At 45.1% G+C, this 27180-nt stretch overlaps 1 protein-coding gene across 1 annotated transcript in view; it reads left to right on the forward strand.

Annotated features, from left to right (window-relative positions):
* The window catches only part of LOC119255050 (teneurin-4-like), a 62215-nt gene extending 35147 nt beyond the window's left edge, over window positions 1-27068 (forward strand). The window contains exons 3-4 of the mRNA XM_037522062.2: window positions 23643-23744; window positions 25771-27068. Of these exons, the coding sequence (XP_037377959.1) occupies window positions 23643-23744; window positions 25771-26009 (341 nt within the window). The 3' untranslated portion in view covers window positions 26010-27068. The remainder of the gene's footprint in view (window positions 1-23642; window positions 23745-25770) is intronic.
* The last annotated feature ends 112 nt before the right edge of the window (window positions 27069-27180 follow it).

Here is a 27180-nt window from a genome sequence, read left to right on the forward strand (position 1 = left end):
TTCGGAGGTCTGAACGAAGAAGTTTTCTGAGGAACATCATGGCTTTCGGCCCAGCCAGCCTGTCATTGTTTGTCTCAAAGAGTTGTTCAGAGAGGAACAAAATTCACATTGGACACTTTGGTTTGCCTAAAGCAGAACTCCTGGGGACCTAGAATTCAGACCATCGGAAGTCCTTTTGCCCCTCAATCCTACTCCTCCTACCTACTGCCCTTCACAGCCTAAATTCTGCTGCTCATCCTACATTGCAGCCCTTCTGAGCTACCTCATTCTGCGAACACCTGCCTTTGACCATGTTGCTCTTTCTAAATACGCCAAGGCCCTCTTTCTGTCTGGAGACTGTACACCCATCCCCCGTTATGTAGCTAAGGTGAGATCCAGAGATGTGGCTTCCTCCGGGGGGGCATGACGCACGTATTCACTGTGGTCACTAACAACGTCACAGCCCATCTTCTTGTCATTCCAGCCAGACTCCCAGAGGGCAAAGGTTCTGCCATCTTCACATCTCAGCTGACTGTTTACCAAGCCTTTGCTTTTTGCCTGGCCATGAACTGGGAGCTGGGGCTAAAGAGGGACTTAAACCCTACCCCGACCCTCCAAGTGCTGATTTCCCTGGAGGAGATACTAACTGCAATGAAGCTTCACCTGAGCTGTTGGCGGGAGGAGGGGTGTAGAGCGGGTAATGAGGGGGAGGTAGAAAAGGGAGCAGTTAATTTCCTGTATCTGACACATAGTAGGTGTTCACAGCTTTTGCACCTGTGATGCTGGACAAGTCGTTTTACTACTCTAAGCCTCCACTTCTTCATCTGTTTATTGTGAATAATGATCCTGAACTCTTAATGCTGGGATGAGAGTTCAGTTTGATAATGAGAGAGTAGTGTGCTTATCATAGTTGCTGGCACATGGGGTGATGGCTATTATAATCATCACCTTATTGAAGTCTGAATTTATTATTGCATCTGCACTGAAACCTAAGAAGCTTAGATTGGGAGAGTAAGAGGTCACATATTCTAGCAGGCCTTTGACTTTCAGAGAATATTTTTGAAAGTGTTCCCTGTGTCTTTCTCTTAATTTTCTGTTCTGGCAGTTGAATGTGAAGCTTGAGATTTCCCCAGGGTCTGAGAGTGAAGACCGTTATACTCAACCATCATGAATTAAAACTGCCCTCCCTAAACCTTCCAAACCTTCAGGTGACCAGAGCAGTAGCCTCCTCAGACCCAGCTACTTAGAAGAGTTTTATTGTCTGGAAACTCACCCACCTCCAGGAAGGCAGAGGGAGGAAAGCTCTGCAGCTGCTAGAGATACTGTCTCTACCAATGCAGGGTTCAGGACGGAGGGCCTTTACCCTGCCCCAGGAGGAGGAAACCAAGGAAGGGTAGCTGTTCCCTGGGAGAGAACTAATCTGGTTTTCCTGCTTCTGCTACATCCTTTGGAAGCCTCAATACCCAGCACATCCAGCGTTAGCCCCCCACCCCCTTCACTTTAACCATGAGCAGTGGAAGTTCCAGCAGCTTGTGTGCAGACATGTATGCATTTGTATGTGTGCATCTGTGTATGCCTACATGGAGTCTGCCTGCCTGCTCGACCCATGGCCTGACTGTAACGGGTCAGGACTGTTCAGCAGAATGAGCCTCCCTTGTAGGTGCGGCCACGATGATCAAGGGAAGCGATAACAGGGAGGAAGCCAGGGGGTGGCCCGAATGAAGGGTTCATGGGAAATATCCCCAGGGGGGATAGTTAGAGGGGAAGCGGGATCCTTACAACTCATCTTTCACATAAAGATGGGGAGATGTCCATGGGGTGTTCGACCATGCCACGGAGGTATGAGCTGAAAGGGTGGGAGAAGTCGATGGCCCAATACTCCAAGTGGGCACATACTAGTGCGCTGCTGTGTGTCGTGCAGGAGGAAGAAACCATCTTAGATGGATGCAGCTGGGTCTTAATAATATGAGCAGTACTGTGTGGGGACAGTGATTACTGCTTTCCCAAGCAGTAAGTCAGGCTCCCTCTCAGCCTGCTTCAGCCTGCATGTGTGCACGCACGCAGCCTGCTGTTCTCCCTGATGGGGACGTAAGGGAAGACTCAGGAAGTACTAACTCACCCAGAAGCCTCCACGGCTCACCACCCCCACCCCAATCTGATCCACAGTTGTTCATTTACTAATAACCATGTATTACCTGCTGTGAGCCAGGCACTGTCTAGTCACGCCCATTATGCAGACAAGGAAACAGACACAGAGAACTGAGGCAGCTTGCTCGAGGTCACAAAGGAGGTGACAGGCAGAGGAATAAGAAGGCTCAGGGTCTTACTCTAAGTTCTGTGACCTTTTCATTAAATATACATGTTGCATTGGGCAACACCACACTGATAAAGAAATGGGAGTCATGGAGCAGCCTACATAATGCAGGATGCTGCTGAAGAGCAAGCTCCTGGCCATGTTTATTGATAGAATAATCATACAACATCAGTGACGGGTTAGGAGGACCAGGAGAAAAGGATGGGTGAAACTCAGAACATCATCTAGGCCTTCAGGGGTGTCCTAAGACCGTTGACCAGATAATTCTCATCTGCTTGATGACCAAGTGTTGTCATCGAAACCAGACCCCAGCCCCCCGGGTCATGGTAATCTTATCAACAAGGCATTCCACTGATCAGCTTCTGGGGTCCCTTGTCATATCATCCCTTGCCCCCTGGGCATTCCCGGTCATGCCTCTTTGATGCATACCCTTCCCAGGGTGATCAAGCTTTCTGCTCTTGATTGATTTGAAAGGCACCTTGTAAGGTTTGGCACCTATGACTGATTGACTGAGCAGTTCTGACCCGTGTGTAGGAATGCAGAACTGCAAGTAATAATAATGGTGGCCAAACAGGCTGCTTAAGTTTAGGAGACCCACAGATAGCCTCTGACTCAGCCTGCCCAAGGCAGATTTGCTTTGGTTGTTTTGACTTCATTTAATTCACCTACCACAGATGAGAATTTTATTACAGGGCCGCACGATGTGCTGTGCATATATTATCTCATTTAACCCCCAGCCTCATGATGTGATGAGTAAGGAAACCTTCAAAAACCCTAAATGATTTGCCCAGGGTTGCATAGCTAGTGAGAGTCAAAACTGGAAGTCAAATCCAGTTCTTTCTGATTACACCGTCCATACTCAGCCATTGGTCAGAGCTCCAGGCAAATGGTGTTCAATTATGCCAGAAGCGTCCACAGGATCCAGCCTGAGAAACCAAGGTGTCAGGAACTAAACGAGGAGGCAGAGTCCAGCTGACCGTGCCTCGTGGATGCTCACCTCCAGCCCAGGGGACCAGTGGCAAGAAGGCTGGCCACCCTCAGCAGAGTCCTCCAGGGAACTTGCATGTACCCCATCATTCAAGAAACCAGCAGACAGCTGAGAGGAGGGACTGGAGAGCACTCTAAACCTCTCTCTGGGTGGAGAGCAGACAGCCCTGGCATAGCCAGGAAACTGGAGGGACTTTCACTGGCAAGGAAACAAGAGGGACTTTCCCTTCAAAGCAGATCCAGGCAGGAGCTAACATTTATATTACAACCCAGTTGTAATGACTTGGAATTCTATTGCTGCCAGAGAGTCGAGGTGGCCAGAAGGTTCCATAAACTTTTCACAACAGCAGCTATTTCTCAGTTCCTTGCAAGATAGGTAGCTTTCACTTTTGCCACTGTTTCTACCTAGATGCTGAGGAATGATCTATCTAGGTGGCTACAGCAGCAATAAAATATTTAACTTGACCATATAATTACATTACCATGATCTCTAATAGGATTGGGTCCAACAGAAGTCCAACTTGGCCTGTAGCCCAAAAATATAGACCCCAGTGTTATGTACTCGATAAATAATAAAGAAATACTGTTCAAATCATTGTGCAGCCGACCAGCACACATTACAATTGTAAAGAAAAGTCCACCAGGGTCTGAAAATTTATCTGTCTTATTAATCATTTTATTGTGTTATATCCTGATAGAAGTAATTCACATACATAATTTGCAGAAGTCATCCTGACAGCACTTGAGAGAGAATAGAGTTGGGGCCCTTAAAAATTTTATTCCTGCATGTTCCCCAAACTCACGTTTGTGCTGTTTGGGGAGAAGACTAGCTGAATGGAATAGCCCCAGAGAAAGCGAAATGAAAGTGAAACCACAAGTCTCAAAAAAAATATTAAAAATGGAATTTGAAAAGAATAGTCCACACCTCACAGAAGGAGTCTAACCTTAGAGTTTGGACACAACAAAGGACATGAAGTCCACCACAAATTGCCCTCTGTTTTTTTGGTATTTGACTAGTGCAGGAGTGCAAAAAGGACACGAGGATCCTTATGGTAGAGAAGGTACTTTAGGAAGGAAGGTTGAAGTCTTAAAATTGCTGGTTCAGAAAGGTGGGCTTTCTCCTTTCCCATATTTCCTAAAGTATAATTCCTGAGACTATTTTACAATATACTTAGACCCTATTTCAAAAATTATGTATTTATTTTAGTAATCTGGAAAAGGCATATTAGCCATATCAAACCATCATTTCATAGTGATTTCAAATTACTGCTTTATTATTTTATTTTTATTTTTGTAAAGATTTATTTATGCATACAAGAACTGCGGTACAGGCCAGAGGTGTTGGGGTTGAGAGGATTCACCAGAGACAGAGCGGGGAACAGAACAGGCAGACTGACTGAAATACACTGCTGAGGGGAGCAGCGGGCGAGTTAGGCGTGATCTGCTGCGCCAGGTGGGTTAGCTCCCTGGACAGCCGAGGATAGAACTCATGCTGCAGTGGCTGTGGATAACTTCATAGTGCTGCTACTAAAGCCCTTGAGTCACCAGAGAGGTCCTCAAATTACTGCTCTAAATAAAATATTTTTGGAAAATGAATGAGCCAAAAATGTGAAGTGCATCATTGGGCAGATGGCATATGATTATGACAGCAGCATAAAGTACCCAAACAAGTGATTTTTGGAACCCCTTCCATCTTGGGGTCATATTCCAATGCTGTGGGTATGAGGCAGATGACAGTAGTGCTAGGAAGCTATAGATAGGGCCTCTGGCTGACCACTCTGTGGCTTCCCCTAAAAGAGAGATCTTGCTGTGCTGGATCTTCCAAATTTTCAAGGAAATTTGCCATTAAGTTTTTTCTTTTTCTTTCCCAATGCCACCTCTTGGACTGGTTTGACCAATTCTCCCTCCCCCTCCCTCCAAACTCAGATTACTCCCTCTGTTTATTAGTGTCTGCTAGTTTTGTAGGTATTTTACTTTGTCTGGTCATCTGCTGTGTAAACATCCACTGTTTGTCCTTGTCATTCTGACTTGCTTTACTACACATAATTCCCTCGAGCCCATTCCATTTTACTGTAAATGGCAACATTTCATCTTTCCTTATGGTTAAATCACCTTCTGTCGTGTAAATATACCACATCTTCTTAATTCAATCCTCTCCAGTAGACACTTAGATTTTTCCATGTTCTGTTGTTGATAATACTACAATAAACATTGTAGAGCAATCAATTTTTTAGTTGATGATTTCATGTTCTTCAGATAGATGCCCATGAGTGGGATTGCTGAACGTATGATATTTCCATTTTTCTTTTTTTTTTTAAGGTAAATCCAGATCACCTTAAATATGGCTGCACCAGTTTTCATTCTCACCAACAATCCATAGAGTCCTCTTTCTCTGTATACTCTGCAGTATATAGTTTCTGCATCTTCATTATAGGGGGTCTTTTCACTGTGCCATTCTCATGGATGTAAGAGGAGATCCTATACTGATTTTGACCTGCATCTCTCTTATTGAAAGCAATGCTGAATGTGTTTCCACTTATCTATTGAGGTCTGGACATTCTTTTTGGTGAATTGTCTGTTCAGCTGTGTTTCCATTTATTTACTGGATCATTTGCTTTATTTTTTTGCTGTTAAAGATTTTTTTTTATCTTAGATATTAACCCCCTTGTCAGTTGTGTAATGTGTCAATATCTTCTCCCATTCAGTAGGATGTCTTTTTGATATACTTACATTTTTCTTCTCTGTGTAAAAGCTTTTTAATTTGAGTAATCCAATTTTTCATTCTTATTCTCATGTTCCTGCCATGGAGGTCCAGTCTCCAAAAAATCTTTTTATCAGTGTTGTCAAAAATATGTAGTTTATTATTATAGGTCATGTATTTAGGTCTTTAATCCACTTTGAGTTTATTTTTGTGTATGGCGTTAGAGTGACCAAGCTGCATTCTTTTACATGTGGTCATCCAGTTTTCCTAGCACTGCCTATTAAAGAAACTCTCCTCTATTTTACAGCCAGAGGTTCTTTATGTGAATTAAGTATTGGTATGTGCCGGGTTTATTTCAGAGCTTTGGATTCTGTTCCGTTGATCTGTGTGTCTGTTTTTATTCAGATACATATTGTTTTAAGTACTGTTGTCTGCTAAGTCAGGTTAACATGATGCTTCCATTTCTCCCCTTTTCAGGATTTCTCTAGATGTTCGAGGCTTTTTATGGTTCCATATAAATTTTAATACATTTTGTTCTACTACTTTGAAGAATAACATTGGTATTTCAGTGGAGATTGCATTAAATTTATATGTGTTTTGGTAGAATAGTCATTTTGACTATATTGATTCTCCCCATTCATGAGCATGGAATGTCTTCCCATCTCCTTATGTCATGATCTGTATCCTTTAGCAAAGTCTTAATAGTTTTCATCCTCACCTCTTGATTAGATTATGTTAACTGGAAAACAAGTCTCAGTGATAGTTAGACAGAGTTTAATAATAGTCACAGTGAGCATTTGAGTCCAGGTAACAGTCTCACAGATTTTACTCTGTGAGAACTGTTTCAACAGACGCAAGTTAGAATTCCGCTTATATAGGTAGGAACAATGAGTTCTTGACATTAAAAATGTAATGATTCTTGATGAGGGGCTTCTGTTTCTAAGTTGTTTTGACCTAAATATATGTCAGTTTCAACTATGCAGAGAAAGGCAATGTGGGATTTAATCTCTTCTTTTTTAAAGAATACCTTGTACAAATGCAAAGGCTGGGTGCCCATGGTTAAATCTTTATTTGGCTCCTTAGTCATTAGTGACTGTAAAAAGACTGGCTTGACCACAGTCTTCAGATTTTGCATGGCTGTTTTAGAATTCAGGTCTATGCAGATGGCTTTACTCTCTTATCAACTAGAGCAGGGAAAGATCCTTTGCAGAATATTTTACAGTGTGTTAACAGTTAATTGCTAGGTAGTTGGTTCCTTTTGATATACTTGTCAATAGATCTATTTTCTTCATTTCATTTTCTTATTATTATTTGTATATAAATATGCAACTGATACTTTTGTCTTGATTTTATTATATCCTACCACTTTGTTATATTCATTTGTTGTTTATAATAACTTTTCTTGGCATCTTTAGACTTTTCTGTTTATAGTATCATATAATATGAAAATAATGAGGAAACCATGTCCCTTCTCCCCTTTTACATTCTTATTTTCCAGGATGCGTTCCTTTTACTTCTTGTCTGCTTTCTCTAGCTAAAAGCTCTAATACTAAATTAAATAGGAGTGATAGACATCCTTGTATGCTCTTGCTCTAAAGAAAACTTCCACTTTTTCACTATTAACTGTTACATTGGCTGTAACTTTGTGATATGTGGCCTTTACTGTTTTGAGGTATTTTCCTTCTATCCCCATCTTATTAAGAATTTTCATCATAAATAGGTGCTGTATCTTGTCAAATATCTTCTTTTCAGTTATTGACACTATATGATTTTTATCTTTTCTTTTGTTGATGTAATATGTTGATTGACTTATATATATTAAACCATCCTTGCATTTCCATGATATATACCACTTGATCATCAGATATAATCCTTATATTGTTGAATTCAAGTTTCTACTATTTTTTAAAGATTTTCCATGAACTACTAAGATTGTCCTACCTACTCTCCTTCTTAAATAAGGGACCAGGAAAAAGAATAACTATAAGAAAGTAAAAATCAAAATCAACAAACAACTATGAACCAGAGACACTCTATGGGGGATGGTGGGCGGGAGGGGAGGGATTGGGGTCAAAATAAGGGGGTTGCAATTGTATGGGGAATATAAAAATAAAATTTATAATTAAAAAAATCCTAGCAACTAAGTCAAATTTATTTATTTTATTTATTTTCTAAGTTATTTTTATTAATTTTTTTTTTATTTTTTACATCATTGTTCATTTTTAAACAATATTTGCTTCCCCCACCCCCTCAGGTGTAGTCCCCATAGTTTCCTTCCCCAATGCACCCATGCACCATCACCTCAGTCCCCTGTGCTCCTCCCTCCCTCTGATCCCTCTCCCTCCTCCTCCCCTGCAGGATGTCTCTGATTTATAATTGTCCATTTTTGCTTTGTTGTGTTTTGTGCTGTTATTATTTTACACTGATGTCTTATTTGGTTTACCTATATTCCTGCTATAAGTGAACCTATCCGATATTTTTCTTTTTCCTTCTGGCTTATTTCACTGAGCATAATTCCTTCTAGGTCCATCCATGTTGCTGCAAATAGCATGAGTTTATCTTTTTTGATTGCGAATAATATTCCATTGTGTATATATACCACATCTTCTTGATCCAGTCATCTATTTTTGGGCATTTGGGTTGTTTCCAGGTTTTACCTATTGTAAATAGTGCTGCAGTAAACATAGGGGTGCAGGTGTTCTTTTGCATCACTGTTTTTGTGTCCTTTGGATAGATGGAATTGCCAGGTCATATGGCAGCTCCATTTTTAGTAGACTGAGGAACCTCCACACAGCTCTCCATAGTGGATGGACCAGTTTGCACTCCCACCAGCAATGTAGGAGAGTTCCTTTTTCACCACATCCTTGCCAACTTTTGTTGTTGCTTTTTTTGATATGTGCCATTCTCACTGGTGTAAGGTGGTATCTCAGTGTAGTTTTAATTTGCATTTCCCTGATTATAAGGGATGTTGAACGTTTTTTCATATGCCTGTTAGCCATTTGCATTTCCTCTTTGGAGAAATGTCTTTTAAGTTCTTCTGCCCATTTCTTGACTGGATTGTTTATTTTGTTTTTGTTGAGTCATGTGAGTTCTTTGTATATCTTTGTGATCAGTTCCTTATCAGTTGACTGGAGTGCAAAGATTTTTTCCCAATCAGTGGGGTGTCTCTCTGTTTTGGTTAGTGTCTCTTTTGCTGTGCAGAAGCTTTTCAGGTTGATGTAATCCCAGGTGTTTATCTTTTCCTTGACTATATTTGCTTTGGGTGATGAGTCTTTAACAATGTTATTGCAACGTATGTCTTGTAGTGTTTTACCTCTATTTTCTTCTATATATTTTATGGTTTCAGGTCTTCTGTCCAGTTCTCTTATCCACTTTGAGTTGATTTTTGTGCATGTTGAAAGGTAGTGGTCTAGTTTCATTTTTTTGCATGTGGTGGTCCAGTTTGCCCAGCACCATTTATTGAACAAACTGTCCATATTCCATTGCATATTCTTTGCTCCTTTGTCAAAGATCAGTTGTCCATATAAGTGTGGTTTTATTTCTGGGCTCTCTATTCAGTTCCATTGGTCAAATTTTTTAACACACTAGAAACAAGAGTGGCTATCGGGCTCCAGTTAGTGATATTTACACTAGATGCTAAAGATGAGTGCTGTAAAGGAACTCAATTCCAGGAGGACAACTCTGGCCTATAAATGTAGAATACACTGATCATGACATGCCTAAAGGGAGAAATCCACTTAGAACATGAGTGGTCAATGCTGGAGATCATAGGGTCCAGGCATTTCCATTTTCCAAAAGAAGCCCAGGCCAACATGGGAGTTTTTTGACCTGCTGGTATCTAGGTCATCTTTACATAGTTCTGTGTGTTTTCAGACCTGACTGTGCTGATGTAAAAGGGGAGCGGGGACTCCGTTTCCTCTGTGGTTTGCAAGCAGTACTGAGCTTGGTGACAAGGCTGGATAAATGATTGGAGAATAATTACCAGTTGCTCCCCCACCCCTCCAAAGCCTGCTTCTGTTCCTCATTGTCTGTCATCACAGAATAATTCAGCACAAAGTGATGCTCATTAGATGGAACTCTCTAGCCTAGTGCAGAGTGGAGCTTTTAAAAAACTGATTTCTTAAATAATTTGTTCTAAAGACAGACTTGACACAAAGCTGGCATGATGATCAGCAGGTCACTGTGTGAGAGCAACAAAGATGATTATTCAGGGTCTGGCCTTTACTAGACCCCCATCTTGCCCAGAACTGCTTTGCATTTCAAAAGCCTGCCTATTCTTTAAGAGCTATTCAAATACTACCTCCTGGAGGGGAAAACCCTCCTCTTGGAATGGGTCCACAGGTTCTTTTGCATTCTTGCATAGTTTAGTTCTCTCTGTCCCCTTTGGCTTGAGTTTATAGACCTGAGTGTAAAAGCCTCTGCCTCTCTCCCGAGTGTTACCCAACATTACCTGGGACCCTACCTCCAAGGACCAATTAAATCGTAAACTCCGGGCATGGGGCCCAGCAGTCCATGTTTTAACAAGCCCTTCATGTGACTGACACAGGCTAAAGTTTGCAAATCACTGAAACTAAACTAGGGACAGAAGTAAAGCAACATTTCCTGAGTACCTTCTGTGTACCAGGAAGTACCTTCTGTGTACCTCCTGTGTACACGTATTTACATAAGAACATACATACACATATTGTAGGGGCAGGAAGACCACAGTGCAGGTTTTCTAATCCCATGCAGACCGGGTAAAGGAGGAGTCAGAGTCCTCAGTGGTTTCGCAGGCTTTTATTGGGATTACCAGGCACACGGCAGGCAGGCCTCCCGGCCCCCAGCAGGTCTTCACTCTGGGCTCTCCAGTCTTCTCTCGGCTTCTGCTTCTCTCTTTCTACTGGTGTCCCCGTGATGCTGCCCTTAAAAGCCCAGTCTCAGCCCAGGTGAATCCCATCTACCTATGCCCACACCCTACTCCAGGTGCCCGCCATCAGGCATGCATTCAGGACCGCAAGGATCCATCATCTATCCTGATGGCAGGAGGGCAGAAAAGCCTGACATTTTCCTTACCCTACAGTCCACCCCCTCAGGGTTTTCTGCCATATAGTCTTCATATATATACAATTTTCTTAGCAAACAATGCAGCCATGGCCCACAAAAGCAAATACATCACAATATAACAACATACAACAGAACACAAATAAGTTCAGGCAGGGCCCCAACCTAGTGGCAAAAGGCAATTATTGGTACCAGCAGATGAGCCACCAAATCTGCTGCCGAAGGCACTGCTCATACAAGGGAGGGGAACCACTCACGGCATCTACTGTCACACACCAGGAGCCATCAGGCTTCCTGGCCTTCTCTGGCTGTGGTCTCGGCCACAAGCCACACACAGCATCCACCCCCAGGATGCACTAGCTCTGGGATTGGCAATTCATTCTGTTAGGGGTAATCGCCAACCCTCAGGGTTTCTGTCTGCAGTCGCTCCAACACTCAGCCTTCATAGCCACCAATGCGACTCGCAGACCCCTGCACTCAGGCCAACCCACTGCACAATCACATGGGTCGGGGATCCAAACTCTACATTTGGCTTGGGCTCCACCTCAAGCCACGTTCCCCACTTGTCCCCCAAGGACAGGTTCCTCAGCAACTCACCCTCACCATTCAATGAGCAGGGCATCACCCGCAGGTGATTTTACGAGACTCACTGGTCTTCAGCATACTCAGGCTGCTTAACAGCCACTCAGGGCTTCTCAACTTAGCATCAGCACCAGCTTTTGCCTTCTCAGTTGGCTTTTCTCCTATGCCTAGCTGCTGGGCATACACAGGCTGCTTTTGGCCATCAAGGCCCACTGGCCACCCCCAGATTCCCATCTCCTGGGGTTTACAAACAAAACTGTTCCACCCCCCAGGGCCCCCAAACATATCAACCTGCAAGGTTTTCCGCCTTCTGGCGGGATTGTCAGTCCAAGTTCATCAGTCTGAGTCTGTTGGCCTCTCCCTGCATCAGCACTGGTGAGCTCCAAATTGTGGTCCTCTCTTTGCCGATGATTCTGCTGCCTCAGGGGTCGTTGGCTGGTCCTCTAGGGCGTCTCCTCCATGTGAGGTCTCGTCCCGCAGCTCCTGGATCTTGTCCCTCTCCTGTGCCGCCATGACGCCTCCAGCGTTGTCACAGGCAAACAGTCTGTTACTCCTTAGTCCCTCCAGGTCTTCGGAGGGCTCCATACCTGTCTGCATGGATCATCTTGCCGACTTACGCCAATTGTAGGGTCAGGACCGGACACGGAACAGGTTTTCTGATCCAGCAGACCGGGTAAAGGAGGAGTCAGAGTCCTAGAGCCCTCAGCAGGTTTTCAGGCTTTTATTGGGGTTTACCAGGTACACAGCAGGCAGGGATGCTGAGGGGGCCGGGAGGCTGGCAGGCCTCCCAGCCCCCAGCAAGTTCTTCACTCTGTCTGGGCTCTCTGGTGATCTCTGCGGCTCTGCTCTTTCGTTCTGCTTCTGAGCTTCTGCTGCTGCCCTCTCAGCTTCTCTTTCGGCTTCTACTGGCATCCCCATGACGCCGCCCTTAAAAGCCCAGTCTCAGCCCAGGTGAATCCCATCTACCTCTGCCCACACCCTACTCCAGGTGCCTGCCATCAGGCATGCATTCAGGACCGCAAGGATCCATCATCTATCCTGATGGCAGGAGGGCAGAAAAGCCTGACATTTTTCCTTACCCTACAAAACCCTAGATGAAGTAGGAGTAGAAATCTAGATTTGAATTCTAACCCTGTGACTTACTAGCTGCATGAACTAGTGCAAGTTCTACAAAATGGGGAATAGTAAATAGCACCTTCCCTTCCTATATACAGAAATTCTGTGAGGATCCAATGAAACTGTATATAGAAAAGCTTTAAAAACATTAAATCTTGCTCTCATAGGTTATCATAAAAGCCTGCAACCTATCAGGTAAGCCTGTGGTCCATGGTGATGGATGTGTCAGGGTACTTTCAGTTGCCTCAACCTCAAGGAAAGGCAGGTGTGGCAGTAAAGTAGTTTCAAAAAGATTCACATAGTTTGGGACTGAAATAGGCACTGAAAAGCTGCAGGAAGCCAGCTGTAAGGGTCAGGACTGACCACTGAGCAGGTTTTCTAGGATCCCATGCAGACCAGGTAAAGGAGGGATCGGAGTCCTCAGTGGTTTTGCAGGTTTTTTTATTGGGGTTCACCAGGCATATGGCAGGCAGGGGTGCTGGGGGGCCGGGAGGCTAGCAGTCCTCCCAGCCCCCAGCAAGTCTTCACTCTATCTGGGCTCTCCGGCCTTCTCTCGGCTTCTCTTCGGCTTCTCTTTCAGCTTCTGCTGCTTCTTTCTCGGCTTCTCTTTTGGCTTCGGCTTTACTGGCGTCCCTGTGACGCCGCCCTTAAAAAGCCCAGTCTCCGCCCAGGTGGATCCCATCTACCTATGCCCACACCCTACTCCAGGTGCCCGCCATCAGGCATGCATTCAGGACCGCAAGGATCCATCATCTATCCTGATGGCAGGAGGGCAGAAAAGCCTGACATTTTTCCTTACTCTACAGTCCACCCCCTCAGGGTTTTCTGCTATATAGTCTTCATATATACAATTTTCTTAGCAAACATAACAATGCAGCCATGGCCCACAAAAGCAAATACATCACAATATAACAACATACAACAGAATACAAATAAGTCCAGGCAGGGCCCCAACCTAGTGCAAAAGACAATTATTGGTACCAGCAGATGAGCCACCAAATCTGCTGCCGAAGGCACTGCTCATACGAGGGAGGGGAACCACTCCCGGCATCTACTGTCACACACCAAGAGCCGTCAGGCTTCCTGGCCTTCTCTGGCTGTAGTCTCGGCTACAAGCCACACACAGCATCCACCCCCAGGATGCACTCACTCTAGGATTGGCAATTCATTCTGTTGGGGGTAATCGCCAACCCTCAGGGTTTCTGTCTGCAGTCGCTCCAACACTCGGCCTTCATGGCCACCCATGCGACTCGCAGACCCCTGCACTCAGGCCAGCCCGCTGCACAATCACATGGGTCGGGGATCCAAACTCTACATTTGGCTTGGGCTCCACCTCAAGCCACGTTCCCCACTTGTCCCCCAAGGACGGGTTCCTCAGCTCCTCACCCTCACTCAAGAATGAGCAGGGCATCACCCGCAGGTGATTTTACAAGACTCACTGGTCTTCAGCATACCCAGGCTGCTTAACAGCCGCTCAGGGCTTCTCAACTTAGCATCAGCACCAGCTTTTGCCTTCTCAGTTGGCTTTTCTCCTATGCCTAGCTGTTGGGCATACACAGGCTGCTTTTGGCCATCAAGGCCCACTGGCCACCCCCAGACTCCCATCTCCTGGGGTTTACAAACAAAACTGTTCCACCCCCAGGGCCCCAAAACATATCAACCTGCAAGGTTCTCCGCCTTCTGGCAGGATTGTCAGTCCAAGTTCATCAGTCTGAGTCCATCAGTCCAAGTCCATTAGGCCAAGTTCGTTGGCCTCTCCCTGAATCAGCACTGGCGAGCTCCGAATCGTGATCCTCTCTTCCAACGATTCTTGCTGCCTCAGGGGTCACTGGCTGGTCCTCTCGGGAGTCTCCACACAAGGTCTCGTCCTGTAGCTTCCGGACCTTGTCTATCTCCTGTGCTGCAGTGGTGCCTCTAGCGTTGTCACAGGGAAACAGTCTGTTACTCCTTAGTCCCCCCAGGTCTTCGGAGGGTTCCATACCCGTCTGCATGGATCATCCTGACAACTTACGCCAATTGTAAGGGTCAGGAATGGACACAGTGCAGGTTTTCTGATCCCATGCAGACCGGGTAAAGGAGGAGTCAGAGTCCTCAGTGGCTTTGCAGGTTTTTTAATTAGGGTTCACCAGGCATATGGCAGGCAGGGATGCTGGGGGGCCGGGAGGCTGGCAGTCCTCCCAGCAAGTCTTCACTCTGTCTGGGCTCTGTGGGCTCTCCGGCCTTCTCTCGGCTTCTCTTCGGCTTCTCTTTCAGCTTCTGCTGCTTCTTTCTCGGCTTCTCTTTTGGCTTCGGCTTCGGCTTTACTGGCGTCCCTGTGACGCCGCCCTTAAAAGCCCAGTCTCAGCCCAGGTGGATCCCATCTACCTATGCCCACACCCTACTCCAGGTGCCCGCCATCAGGCATGCATTCAGGACCGCAAGGATCCATCATCTATCCTGATGGCAGGAGGGCAGAAAAGCCTGACATTTTCCTTACCCTACACCAGCCAACTCCAGAGCCACCCTGAATTCTCTTGTGCTCATGGCGGTGTGTTCTCGTGTCGTCACATCCCTATGGCTCCCAGAGCTTCTGTTCCATCCTCCACCCTGAGCTGACTGCTCACCTGGGCTGCTGCCTCTGAACTTGACTCCTCCCTGGCCAGAATGACCTCACCTGCCCCTCACCTCCCATTATATTTTTCACTTTTATTACTGACTGCCTGAGTTGTTTTCCAACTACTGGAGCTCAGACTCTGGCCCAGATCCTCCATGTCCCTGGCCACATCATAGAGCACCAGTCAAGTCAGTCTCTAAATGGACTCTGCTTGGGCCAGTGCACATCTAAGTCCTATCAGCTGTGGCCAGTCGTCTGCTTAGGCGGGAGCTCTTCACAAGAAGCTCTGGGTGAAGGAGTGATAAACCCATGGGGGGGGGGAGTGTCTCCAAACATGTGAGCATGCGCCTCTCCTTGACCCTTAAGCAGCATGGCACTTCTCAGTCTCATTGCCACTTCGTGTGCCTCAGTGGCATGTGCTCACGGGACAGGGAAGAAGGCTACACATGTGTGTCATTCTCTAGGAAAGGCAGCAGAACCAGAGGGACTCTGTTCTACTTATGAAAGCTGCTGCCAGTTGCCCTGGGTGAAGAGTAAGCTGCCTGCCTGTCCAGTCCCATCCCTGTGCTCATTCCTGTACACTCAGCTGGAGGTTCCTCTCATAGGACAGGCCTTACCATGAGGCTACTTATCTGAGGACACAGCAGGGAGATTTAAAAAGTTGAAGTCTGCCCTTAAGTAAGCAAACCTTCGTTCCTCCCCTTGGGCCATAAACATGATGCAGATTTCCCCAGTTTCTTCTGTTTGTACAGTTTTCTAAGTAGCAACAATTTGATTTGATTCATTAGATCACAGGATTTTTTTTTATTTTATAAATATCTTTATTGGTATAAAGTTATTTTTTTTAATATTTTATTTTATATAATTCTTACAGCATTTTTCATCTTTGCACAATGTATGCATTTTCATTTTGGTTATATTCCCCATACAATTGCACCCCCCCCTTATTTTGACTCTAGTCCTTCCTCACCCCCCTCCCCCATAGTGTGTCTCTGGTTTATAGTTGCTTGTTGATTTTGATTTTTACTTTGTATTAATTAGTCTTTCTCCTGGTCTCTTATTTAAGTTTTCTAAATTCCTGCTATGAGTGAGACCATCCGGTATTTTTCTTTTTCTTTCTGACTTATTTCGCTGAGCATGATCCCTTCTAGCTCCATCCATGTTGCTGCAAACTGCATGTGTTTATCTTTTTGAATGCTGAGTAATATTCCATGGTGTATATGTACCACATCTTCTTGATCCAGTCATCTATTTTTGGGCATTTGGATTGTTTCCATAGCTTAGCAATTGTAAATAGTGCTGCTATAAACATAGGCATGCAGGTGCCCTTTGGAATTAATGTTTCTGAGATCACAGGATATTTGATCTGAAAGATCATCTAAGCCCTCTTCTTCACTACTCAATCCTCAGTAGACTATATACTCAATATAAATTGCTGAATAAAAATAATAAATTTTGTAGATGCAAAGTGAAGAAAGGACCTGGACATGGTCACCTTACAAGCTGGTGGCAGGTGTAGGACTAAGACCTAGTGTGTCTTGATACAGTCCAGGCATGTGCATTATAGAACCAAATTATTTCAGGTTTAGAAGATTACATCCAGCTTATCTGTAATCCTTCTGCAATATTCCTGCTAGTTATTAAATTGTTCCGCTTTGAATATATCCAAAGACTGAAAATGTATGATCTTAGAGATCACCTAGGCCATTTATGTAGTCATTCAGCTGAAAAAACATGCACTTAACTCCGATTTCAAATCAAGGATACTGTTTACTGAAAATTCAGAGAGAAATACATATTTCCTGCCTTCAAGAAGTTTATAATATTTGGGCAGATAAATACACATCAAGGATCTGGCCCAACACAGTGATATTCTGCTCTCTTACAAAATTCTTTCTTCTTTTGAGCCAAGTGCAATTGCCAGGAATGATAGTCCTTACTCGCTGGACCTAGGTCAAGTTGTTAGGGCCACAAAACAAAAGTCTAATCCCTATTTCACATAATAGCCCTTTGTATGTTTTTAAACAAAGTCATACTCCCTAAGTAAGCTAAATCCCCAATTCCTTCAAAAGTTCTTTTATCCATCTGGTTGTTCTTTGATGAACATGCTCCAGTCCATCTCATTGGTCTCTTAAATCTGGCTCCCACATATGAACGCCTAAATTTCAAAAATGGTCTGAGAGTGCAAAGTAAAGTGGAACTTCCCACTACTCACTTCATTCTGGCTCTTGTGTATTTAAAGATGCAAGGAAACCATAGCTTTGTTGGCCACCAACTATTCTCTTGAATCTAGTTGTGCCAAACCTACTACCCTGGCCTTTCTCCTGTTTCCCCCATCTTCCTGCTCAGTTCCTCAGTACTATAAATTTTCTTGAGTGTGCTGCTGTGTAAATCTCACCAGACTCTGGAAAATCAGACATGATGCTTGTCTTCAAGGAGCTCATAGTCTTGCTTATTTGGTCAAAATTAGTTTGTCCCCCAAGAAATAATTAATAAAAAACAAAGACCAAGTATATTTATAATCAGGGGAACCATCTTTTTCCTTGAGCCTTCTTTAGAGCTCGTAGTAGTGGTTGGTAGACTTCTGGGTATGATTGAAAACAGATCTGTTAGTTCAAATGCCAGTGCAGAACTGGCTTCAAGCCCAGGCTGTCAGGGGCTTTGTCAAGTTTTTGTCATTACATTGACCTAGACTGTTGCAGACTGAAGGCCTTTGAATTCCATCATCTGCAAAGAAAGCTGGGGTACCTACAGGGACTAACACCTCGTAGGCCATGGAACAGCTTTCCAACACCTGGCACCTGCCCAGTGCCAATCTAGAGAGCACAGGGAGAAAAGTTCTTTCAGATGTTGGCGTGAGTCTGCCTGTGTTTGGACTTCTGGGAGACAACAGGTTTAATTTGCTTTGACAGTGTCTTCCCCCAGGAGGAAATTTACCCAAACACCCTGCCTTCTTCATATTCAGCACATTGCTTGTTTGCTTTCCCACTTTACCGTGGGGAGTTTCTATGTGTTTTATGCATGTACATGCATGTGTGTTTACCTCCACTAACCCACATAACCTTTGTTAGAGTCATTAGACCAACTTAGAGTATTGTTTTGGTTCGAAGATGAAGGAATATATAACCACTCCTTAAAACCAAAATGCCAGCTCCTCCAGGTCCTGGGCAAGCATGTTTATATGCATAGTGTTATACTATTTGCTCCTCAAAATAACTCTCTCAAGTGGGTGCTGTTATTATCCCCATTTCACAGACGAAGAAGCAGGTGTTCAGAAATGACTTGTCTAAAGGCACAGAGCTAGTAAGAGGCAGCTGGCCCCAGAGCCCATAGTTTGGTCCAGACCATGTACAAAACACTTTAACTTCAGATAAAAGTTATTTCACCTACAAAATTCACCCTCACAGTTGTGTGACCAGGAGCAAGTGGCTTCCAATCTCATTCTCTATCTGAAACAGCAAAATGGCAACAAAGGTGCCTATTTCTCATAATTATTATAATTATATACCGCTCACAGTTCCATTTGAGGGAACAAGAGGGTCTCTGTTAGACTCTTCCCTCAACCTGGAGTTGCTATAGAATTAAATCCCAGCTAAGCTCTCCAGTTTGTTTCCCTTTCGTCTTTTGGTTGCTGATGGTAAATTTGGTCCTCTTTTAGGAGTAAAGGAAATATAATAGATATAACCTAGAGTATAAATTTTACTAGCTGCAATAAGGTTACACATCCAATCATCCAATCAGCTGTCCTAGAGTCCAAGTTCTTCTGGCCTGAAGTATTAGCATCCTAGAGAGAAACCAGGAGGAGGCATCAGAGGGTGGATCTCTGTGGGGCAGTAGGGAGACCCTGGTTCTTCTACTGGGTACTTAGTTGTCAACATCCAATTTTACAACAGAAGCAGAGGAAGGAGTTGTAGGTAGTAAGTGCAGACTTCTGTTAACTGGAATACATCAGAGAGACATCAAGAAGGCACTAGAAGGGAGGGTTAAATGGTAGGTGAAGAAAGGAGAGACCCAGAATGGCTATCAGCCTCCAACCTCACTCATAACTGATTCTTTCCTGTCTTTGGTGCTGCAGCCGTAAAGCAAGCTCCTTTGACCACAGAGGGTTGTGTTCTCAGGCTAGGGCAAGAGGTGGGCGTGCCCACTCCATGGAGATCTGAAGGTGAAAGAGCCTCCTTTCTGCTGCTAGTACTTTGTCCCTGTGAAACATGAATCCCCTGGGCAGTTGGGCTACCTGGTATACCTCTTCCATACAGGATTTTCCTCCATGGCCTCTGCTTGTTTCCTACAAAATGAGACTTCAGGATTTTAAGAAAGAATAGCAGAAGGTGGCCAATGAAAGCAGGTTTTCCCAGACCTCAGCCCTAAATTCAGGAGGCTATATCATCAATGGTAATCATCTTTCACCTGGATACGGTGACACTAAAGATTTATTCCACAGATGGGTAATGAACAGGCAAAATGAGGCTCTGTGGTGTGTTCCCGAGGCCCACGTAGTTTCTCCACTCCAGGGTCCCCTCCAGGAAGGAGCTTTGTTGTCTTTTCTTCCTCCTGTAGATGCCCCTCTGTATTTCCAGCAGTATTTTTTTTCAACATCCAGAGAACACCCCCTCATAACACATGTCCAGAGAATGAACTGAACTGGGCATTCAAATATTAATGGAAGGAAAAACAAGTTCCTGAAAATCTGATTTCCTACCAGGACCTACTGCTGTGGTAGAAAAACAAAGCTGGGGGAAAGACCCTGTTTCCTAAGTTACCATACACCCAATTATGAAACACCCAGTTATCTATAGGCATCTGGATTCTTAATCCAGATCTGAGAAGATCTAATGGTACACCTCCTGATGAATGAAGGCAGCTGCTTTTTGAACATAAGCAAAGCAAGAGGAGCCAATAGGGGGAAGTAATTCACCAGACACTAACTGGGAACATACAGCATGTTCATGAATAAAGTTCATGTATCTCCCGGCCAAAGAGTGACCCTTTGTGAGCATTTAGCATCAAAATATGTAGTCGATGGAGACTCATTATTTGTGGGATCCCAAGCAGACTCCAAGTCATTGAAATCCTCCCAAATGGAAGAAAAACTATATACATAAACATTTCAACAAAAGGAAATTTTTCCAAATGTCTCCCTTCTACTTCCTTGTTGCAGTCCTAAAATTATTCCATGTCTCCCAAAATTTCTACCTTCTCTGACACCAGTAGCCTGGGGCAAGTTTTGTAGCAAACAGGCTTCTATTCTGTCAGGTTTAGCAACCAGCATTATACTCCATCACAGAAAATAGGCTTTCCTCACTTTTTCTCTAAGAAGACTTGTTGGCATATGATTAACATGTCTGAACTTTGCAGACTTTGTGAATCAAAATTTATGAAGTACACAACACTTACCTGCCATTGATCCTGTTAAAAATCCAACTAGTAATTACAGTAATTTTATTAGGAGACATAGTCTGTCCTATTGGGTTTGAGAAGGACTGAACCATGGAATTTTAGATCTGGGAGGGATGTCTGAGGTTGATTAGTTGAATTCATTCAGGAGTAGCAATAAGCGTTGATTGAACCCCTTTTGTAGACTGAATATCAGGGCAAATACAGACATAAATGATCTCCATTTCTGCCTTCAAAGAGTTCTCAGGCAACAACACAGATTATGTGGTGCTTTTTTATATGGAGTAACTTAGTCTGTTTCAGAAATCAGGAAGCCATGTTAAAGGAAATCTTTGAGCTGGATAGAAAAGAAGGAATAGGGGTTGCTAAGTAGGGGATGCAGAAACAGAAGAGAAAGATTAAGTGACATGGCCAAGGCCCCACAGCCATGACATTACAAAGCAAGATGTGGAGGCCAGGCCTTGGGCCTTCCAGCCGTGTGTATCTTCTGCAACAGGAGACACCCACCCTCCACTTGTACCCTTAGCAAGTAGCTTCAAGTGAAAATAATATTGCCTTAAACTTTACTCACAGTTCTTATTTTTTAAAGGAATATTAAAAATGAAATGTCCTAAGTCATCCCTTATAAAAACAGTGTCTAGGAAGCTTCTTCTGACTTTTAGGCATGACAACATGGATTCTTCCCAGAAAATTCAGTGAAAAGCCGGGTCCCTCAGTGCCCTGGCTTTTGAAACTTGTTCTGCTGTGACCCAGACCTGAAGTGAGGCCACATGTTGGATTAGACCCTCTTGTTCTTTTTATTTTTTTATTTTTTTTATTTATATAAGACTTTTTTTTTTAATTTATACAAGAGCTGGGGTACAGGCCAGATGCGTGGGAGGGTGAGAGGATTCACCAGAGACAGAGCGGGTAACAGAACAGGCAGACTGATTAAATACACTACTGAGGGCAGCAGCGGGCAGGACAGGAGAAGTCTGCTGCACCATGTGGGTTGCTCTGAGGCCGGTGGTGATTGAACTGGTGCTTCAGAGGCTGTGGACAGCTTCACAGCGCTGCGCTCAACTGCCTTCACCACCAGGGAAGCCCAGAACCTCTTGTTCTTAACAGCTCCTGTGTTAAAGAGGGACCTGGAGTGTGTGGGATTTCCCGTTAACAAAAGGAACCATATCCTGCCCCCTTTTCCTAAGTTTTTAAATAGTTTCCAAGTCGGTAATGGCAGACACTTGGGAATGGGCTTTCTGAACATCCCATCTATTGATACCCAAACCACTCTTCAAGTCCATCTCTTCCTAAAAGCCTCTGCTCTCCCGGTTTTGCCCCATAGCAGTTGCCATTGCATTGACCTGAAGTGTTCAAGCCTTGATGGCTTTCTCTGGATGCCTTTTCTTCACTGTTGCTCTTCATGATAGAAAGAATTTTAGAACAGAAGGCAGTCCGAGGGGTCACCCCTGCCAGTGCTTTCATTTTGCATTTGAGGAAGATGAGGCCTGGAGAGAGGAAGGAAGTTGCTTTTGGCACCTAGCATAGACCCACATGCAGGTCTCCTTATGTCCAAGCAGAGCTTTTTCCCTGGCTCCTGCTTCCATCCAAGGGACAGTTATCTCCTTCTCCCAGATAAGCTGCAAATTTCAGGACATGGGCTCCTGTCTTATATGCTAACATCTTATTTAACAGAGGCTTTATTCTTGGCTTCCTCACAGATGAAAATTAGGGAAAGAGGCTGAATCCTTAGCTCTGCCTCTCCCTGCAGACTTTTTCCTCTACTTGCAATTCTGACTCTGCTGCTCAGTCTGAGACCTCTGGCATGTCTCTGCAAGGCCCAGAGAGTGTATTATCATTGAGATAATCAGACTTGGGACCAAAGGCCTAGGTTCAAATCCTGCCTCCATGTGTCTTAGTAGCTGTATGGCCTTCAGTGAGTACTTTTATCTCTCTCTCTCTCAGACTCCTTTAAAAAGTGTGTTAATAGCAACACATGCTCAAAAAATTGGTGGCAGTGAAATGAGATAAACTGCATGAAAATACATGGCAGTTCAGTACACAGCGGCTTCTTCGCTTTATTCTTCATCTGGCATTATTGAGATTTTCTAGATAACAGATTTACTAAGTAGAGCTACAAACATTGACTAATTAATTTCTTGATGAATCTTCTGAAATGAATGCTTTATTTCTTGGCCATGTCACACAGAGTAGACCAAAAGTATTAGGAAGAAGTAGAGAAAGTAACATTCCAGAAAAAATATGGACATGCTAGCAGAGACTGGGATGAAGGAAGGGCAAAGGAAAGATAAGAGAAAAATCCAATGCCTTTTGAAAGGCCTCAAATTTTTATATCTTGGCAAATGGGAGTCAGGAAGGAGTTTTATGTAAGAGGATCAGATTTGTTCCAGAGAAGACAGTGAGGCTGCTGGGTGGAGAAGGAATCAGGTGGAGAACAAGAGAGGAAGCTGAGGTCACTGCATTAACCTAGATGAGAAGTGGGGGAACCTGGACTGTTAGATGAAAAATGAGCGGTAAGAAAAGACAGATTTACAGAGGCCCAGTCATTTTATGAAAAAATGAATTCATGGAATATTACTCCATTATAAGAAAAGTGTGAAACACAAGTATATAAAGAAGACCACCTTAATTGTCCAATAGCCCAGTATCCAAAGGGAAACACTGTCAATAAGCTGAAGGGTGGTTTCCAACGCTCTCTGCTAAAGAATTTCTAACGCATTTGTAGATACAGGTTTGGTTCCTAAAAAATGGTCAAGGCAGGTGTCTTCCAGAACACCTCAGCAAGAGCACAAGTAACACTGTGAACCCTCCCGCTTCCTTTCAGCGACGTTCCGGAAGCGCTCGTGTGTGTCAGGCTTAACCTGGGGCTGGATTCTGGGATCCCCTCTTTGAATAAAGGGGTTTCTGTCTTCAACTCTCCCTCTCTTCTCCCCCAGAATCGGTGGATAACTGCCCCAGCAACTGCTTCGGTAACGGAGACTGCATCTCGGGGACCTGCCACTGCTTCCTGGGCTTCCTGGGCCCCGACTGCGGCAGAGGTGAGGCCTCTGCAAGTGAGCCCCTTCTCTGCTGCCAGGCGCCCAGCTCAGTTTCCGCTGCTGCTGAGGGCAGGAGCACCACCTCAGGCTCCTTCAGGGCCAACAGAAGCCAGCCCGAGGGCCGTCCCTGAGAGGGAGGTCTGCAGACACAGCCGCTGCCCGGCCAGCCGCTGGTACCCACATGTGCATCTCACCAGGAAGGGGCAACCTCGCTGAACTTAGTGTCCGTTTGGGGGCAGCGTGGGGAGTGGCAGAGGGGTCCTTTGAAAAGCAGAGAAGTAATCAGCCTTTGCCCGGTGTCTTTGAAGCTCCACTGCAGCTGCTGTGTTTTCTCTGTGGCCCAGGGGATGGGGCCTGAGTTATTGCTCTATTACACCCTCTAATAGCACAGACAGAATCTTGGCTGAAGCCAACAAGGTGGGGGGAAGGGGGGGGCTTAGGAGGCAAGGCTGTCCTTCGCCACACAAGACCCTGATGTTGCAGCTATTTGGCACATACAGTGCTAATGATAACCCCTATTGTGATCGTTTAAAAGGCTGCCCTGCCTCTTCCCTGTGCCTTTAGCCTGTAGTTTTGGCCAAGAAGAGTTAACAAGAAAAATGCCGACGGAGATTGTAGTTGCTGAGAATTTAGCACTCCATTGAGAAAATAAATCTTACCCTTCCATTTTGAAGAAATTACTCCTTGTATAGGTGTCCATGGGTGTGTCCATGGGAGGAAGAGAGCTCAGGGTCTTCCTACATCCCCACTCCCCAAGAATGGCCTCTCCCCACCCCCCAAGAATGGCCTCTTCCTTTGGTTTTCCCACCTCTTCACTCATTCAGTAGGCATCTACTCTGTCCCCTTTAGGACTCAGTCCTATGCTAGGCACTGGGGTGCAGCACTGAGCTGCACTCCACCCAGAGCTCTCAGGCTGGGAGGCAGACAAGTCAGAGCATTACAAAGCAGTTCAGTAAGCAGAACACACTTGAACGAGGCTGAATGCAGGAGGCATCTGTCAGAGTGAAAGGGAGCAACTGTCTTACTTGGACAAAGAAAGGACCAGAAAGTCTCCCCTGAGGAGACCCTTTAATGAGACCTGCTGCTGCAGTGGTGTCCATCGGTGGGAAGTGGAGATGGGATTCCAAGCCGAGGACACAGGGCCGCCAATGCCGGCCTGGTGCAGCTTGGGGGGTTCTGCTTACTCTTTCAATTGTGAGAAAGACTCAGTTTGAGGTAGCAGAGCCGGCAGCCCAAGGAGGTGCAGTGATTACGTGCTGAGTGCTTTAAAAAGAAAAGAAGCCAGGTGGGGGCCTGGAAGGTGGTGCAGAAGGGAGAGATGAGTCATCACTGTCACAGGAATTTCTGTCTCATCCCATATGCACTTAAAGTTAAGAGTCATGTATAAAACAGCCTTATTGTACCTCAGCAAGTCTGGTAGGTACTTACAGCACAGTGCAATATAATTTATTTTTATATAGTGTCCTTTGTACCGATGATCACAAAGCCCTTTACACTAAAAGGTAGAATGAAAAGATAATGCTTTAAAGCACCAAATAGGGCTCAGCTGTTCTCTTACGGGGCAGTAGTGTACAGGGCTTGAGTGGGGGCCAGAAAGGCAAAAGAAGCTGAGGTTTGCTGCTTAAAGAACAGTAAGTGGCACTGCAGATGAGGTGTGGAAAGGAAATGGAGTGCTCTCAGGAGGAGAGTGCTGGGGGAAGAAGGGGCAGCAGGAGGCCCAGCTACTGTCATTTCCAATGAGACCAAAGAACAGAATGAGGCGTCCTGACAGAGGGTCCCGGGCTGCACTGTAACCCGAGGGGGTAGGGGGCCAGCAGCATGGTGGGCACCAACTCCACCTGGCCCTGCACTTCGCACCTTTGCCTATAATTTCAGATGTGTTTAAGCTGGAAACAAACAAAGCAAGAGAAACAGATGGGCACACAGGGCAAAATATTGAGGCTATTGTTCAAACCAGCTGGCCAAGGGAAGACAGGGACAAAGCAGCAACGGTGGACTCACGCAGAGCTCTGTGCTATGTCTGCAGCCTCCTGCCCCGTGCTCTGTAGTGGGAATGGCCAGTACATGAAGGGCCGGTGCCTGTGCCACAGCGGCTGGAAGGGCGCTGAGTGCGACGTGCCCACCAACCAGTGCATCGACGTGGCCTGCAGCAACCATGGCACCTGCATCATGGGCACCTGCATCTGCAACCCTGGCTACAAGGGCGAGAGCTGCGAGGAAGGTAAGACTGATGGGCAGGCCGCACCAGCACTGGTTCTGAGATAATGACCAGCGTGCAGGGCCAAGAGGACGTGCGGGAACAGAGGGGGCCTCCTGAGTGACCCTGTGACCTCCATCCCTGAGCCAAGAAGCCTTTAGCAACAGTCGTTAATCAAAAGGATGAGGACAAGCCAATGTCCTGCTCAGTGAAAAGAGGAGTGGTGTCATGTTTTCAGCACTTGCTGTGCTAGAAGTCTTGTATCAGGTCACTTCAACCCCAGTAGGAACAGGTAATCCTCTCAGGCAATCAGGTGACTTGCCCAGGGTCACATAGCGGTACACAGCAGAGGTGAGTTTCAGCCCATCTTTCTGGCTCCATAGTCCCAGTTCTTTCTATACTCCTTTTAAGCTTATCTGATCTCCTGATCTCTGCAGCAGAAGACTATTATAGACCTCAAGACTCCGTCCTCTATTATCCTGCTCTTGCAGGTGGCCAACCACATGTGCTTGCACACACTTGTGTGTGTGTTCATGTTTGTGGCTCTTCAGTGCCCATCTTTCCTTCATAAAGTAAATTCATGCCTGTGGAGATTGAGGCTAGAAGGTTAACTGATGATTTAACAGCAGCATCAGTTCTTTCTTAGAAAATCTAACCAGGTGATATAAGTAAATGTTTCTATTTCGCGAGTGAATACTGACATACCTTTGATCACAGAGCTAACCCATGCAGGCTATGATTCACCCACGTCTTCTCCCTCCAGACCCTTGTTTTCTCCCCTTGATTGCATGGGATTTCCAAAGGAGAGGGGTCTTACCCACCAGCAGTGTAGTGTAGTTTTTATGAATACACACTTGGGAATCAGAATCAGGTTGGAGTCCTGGCTTTGCCATTAACTAGCTTCAGTTCTCTCATCTACAAAACGGGAATACCTTCCTCAGAGGGCCATGGTAAGGATCAAATTAAATGACCCAGTGCCTGACACAGAGTAAATGCCCCATAAATGTTAGCACTTACATTGTTAATTTTATTCTGGAGACAATTGAAGCACATTTCCTATTTCACGCCACTCACTGAAGTTTTGGAAATGGATGGATTTGCCCCTGAAACTGATGAACACTGCCTGTGACTAGGGCCTGGCACCTTCTACAGTGGGTGGAAGAGATGCCAGGAGAGCTAGCTCTCTTATCCCATTTGGGATTTAACAGACAGCCCCTATCGAGGCATCATTTTTTCCGA

This window comes from Talpa occidentalis, unplaced genomic scaffold (assembly GCF_014898055.3).
Source record: "Talpa occidentalis isolate TD23 unplaced genomic scaffold, MPIMG_talOcc4v2.1 talOcc4.3, whole genome shotgun sequence".
In the NCBI taxonomy this organism is placed as follows: domain Eukaryota; kingdom Metazoa; phylum Chordata; class Mammalia; order Eulipotyphla; family Talpidae; genus Talpa; species Talpa occidentalis.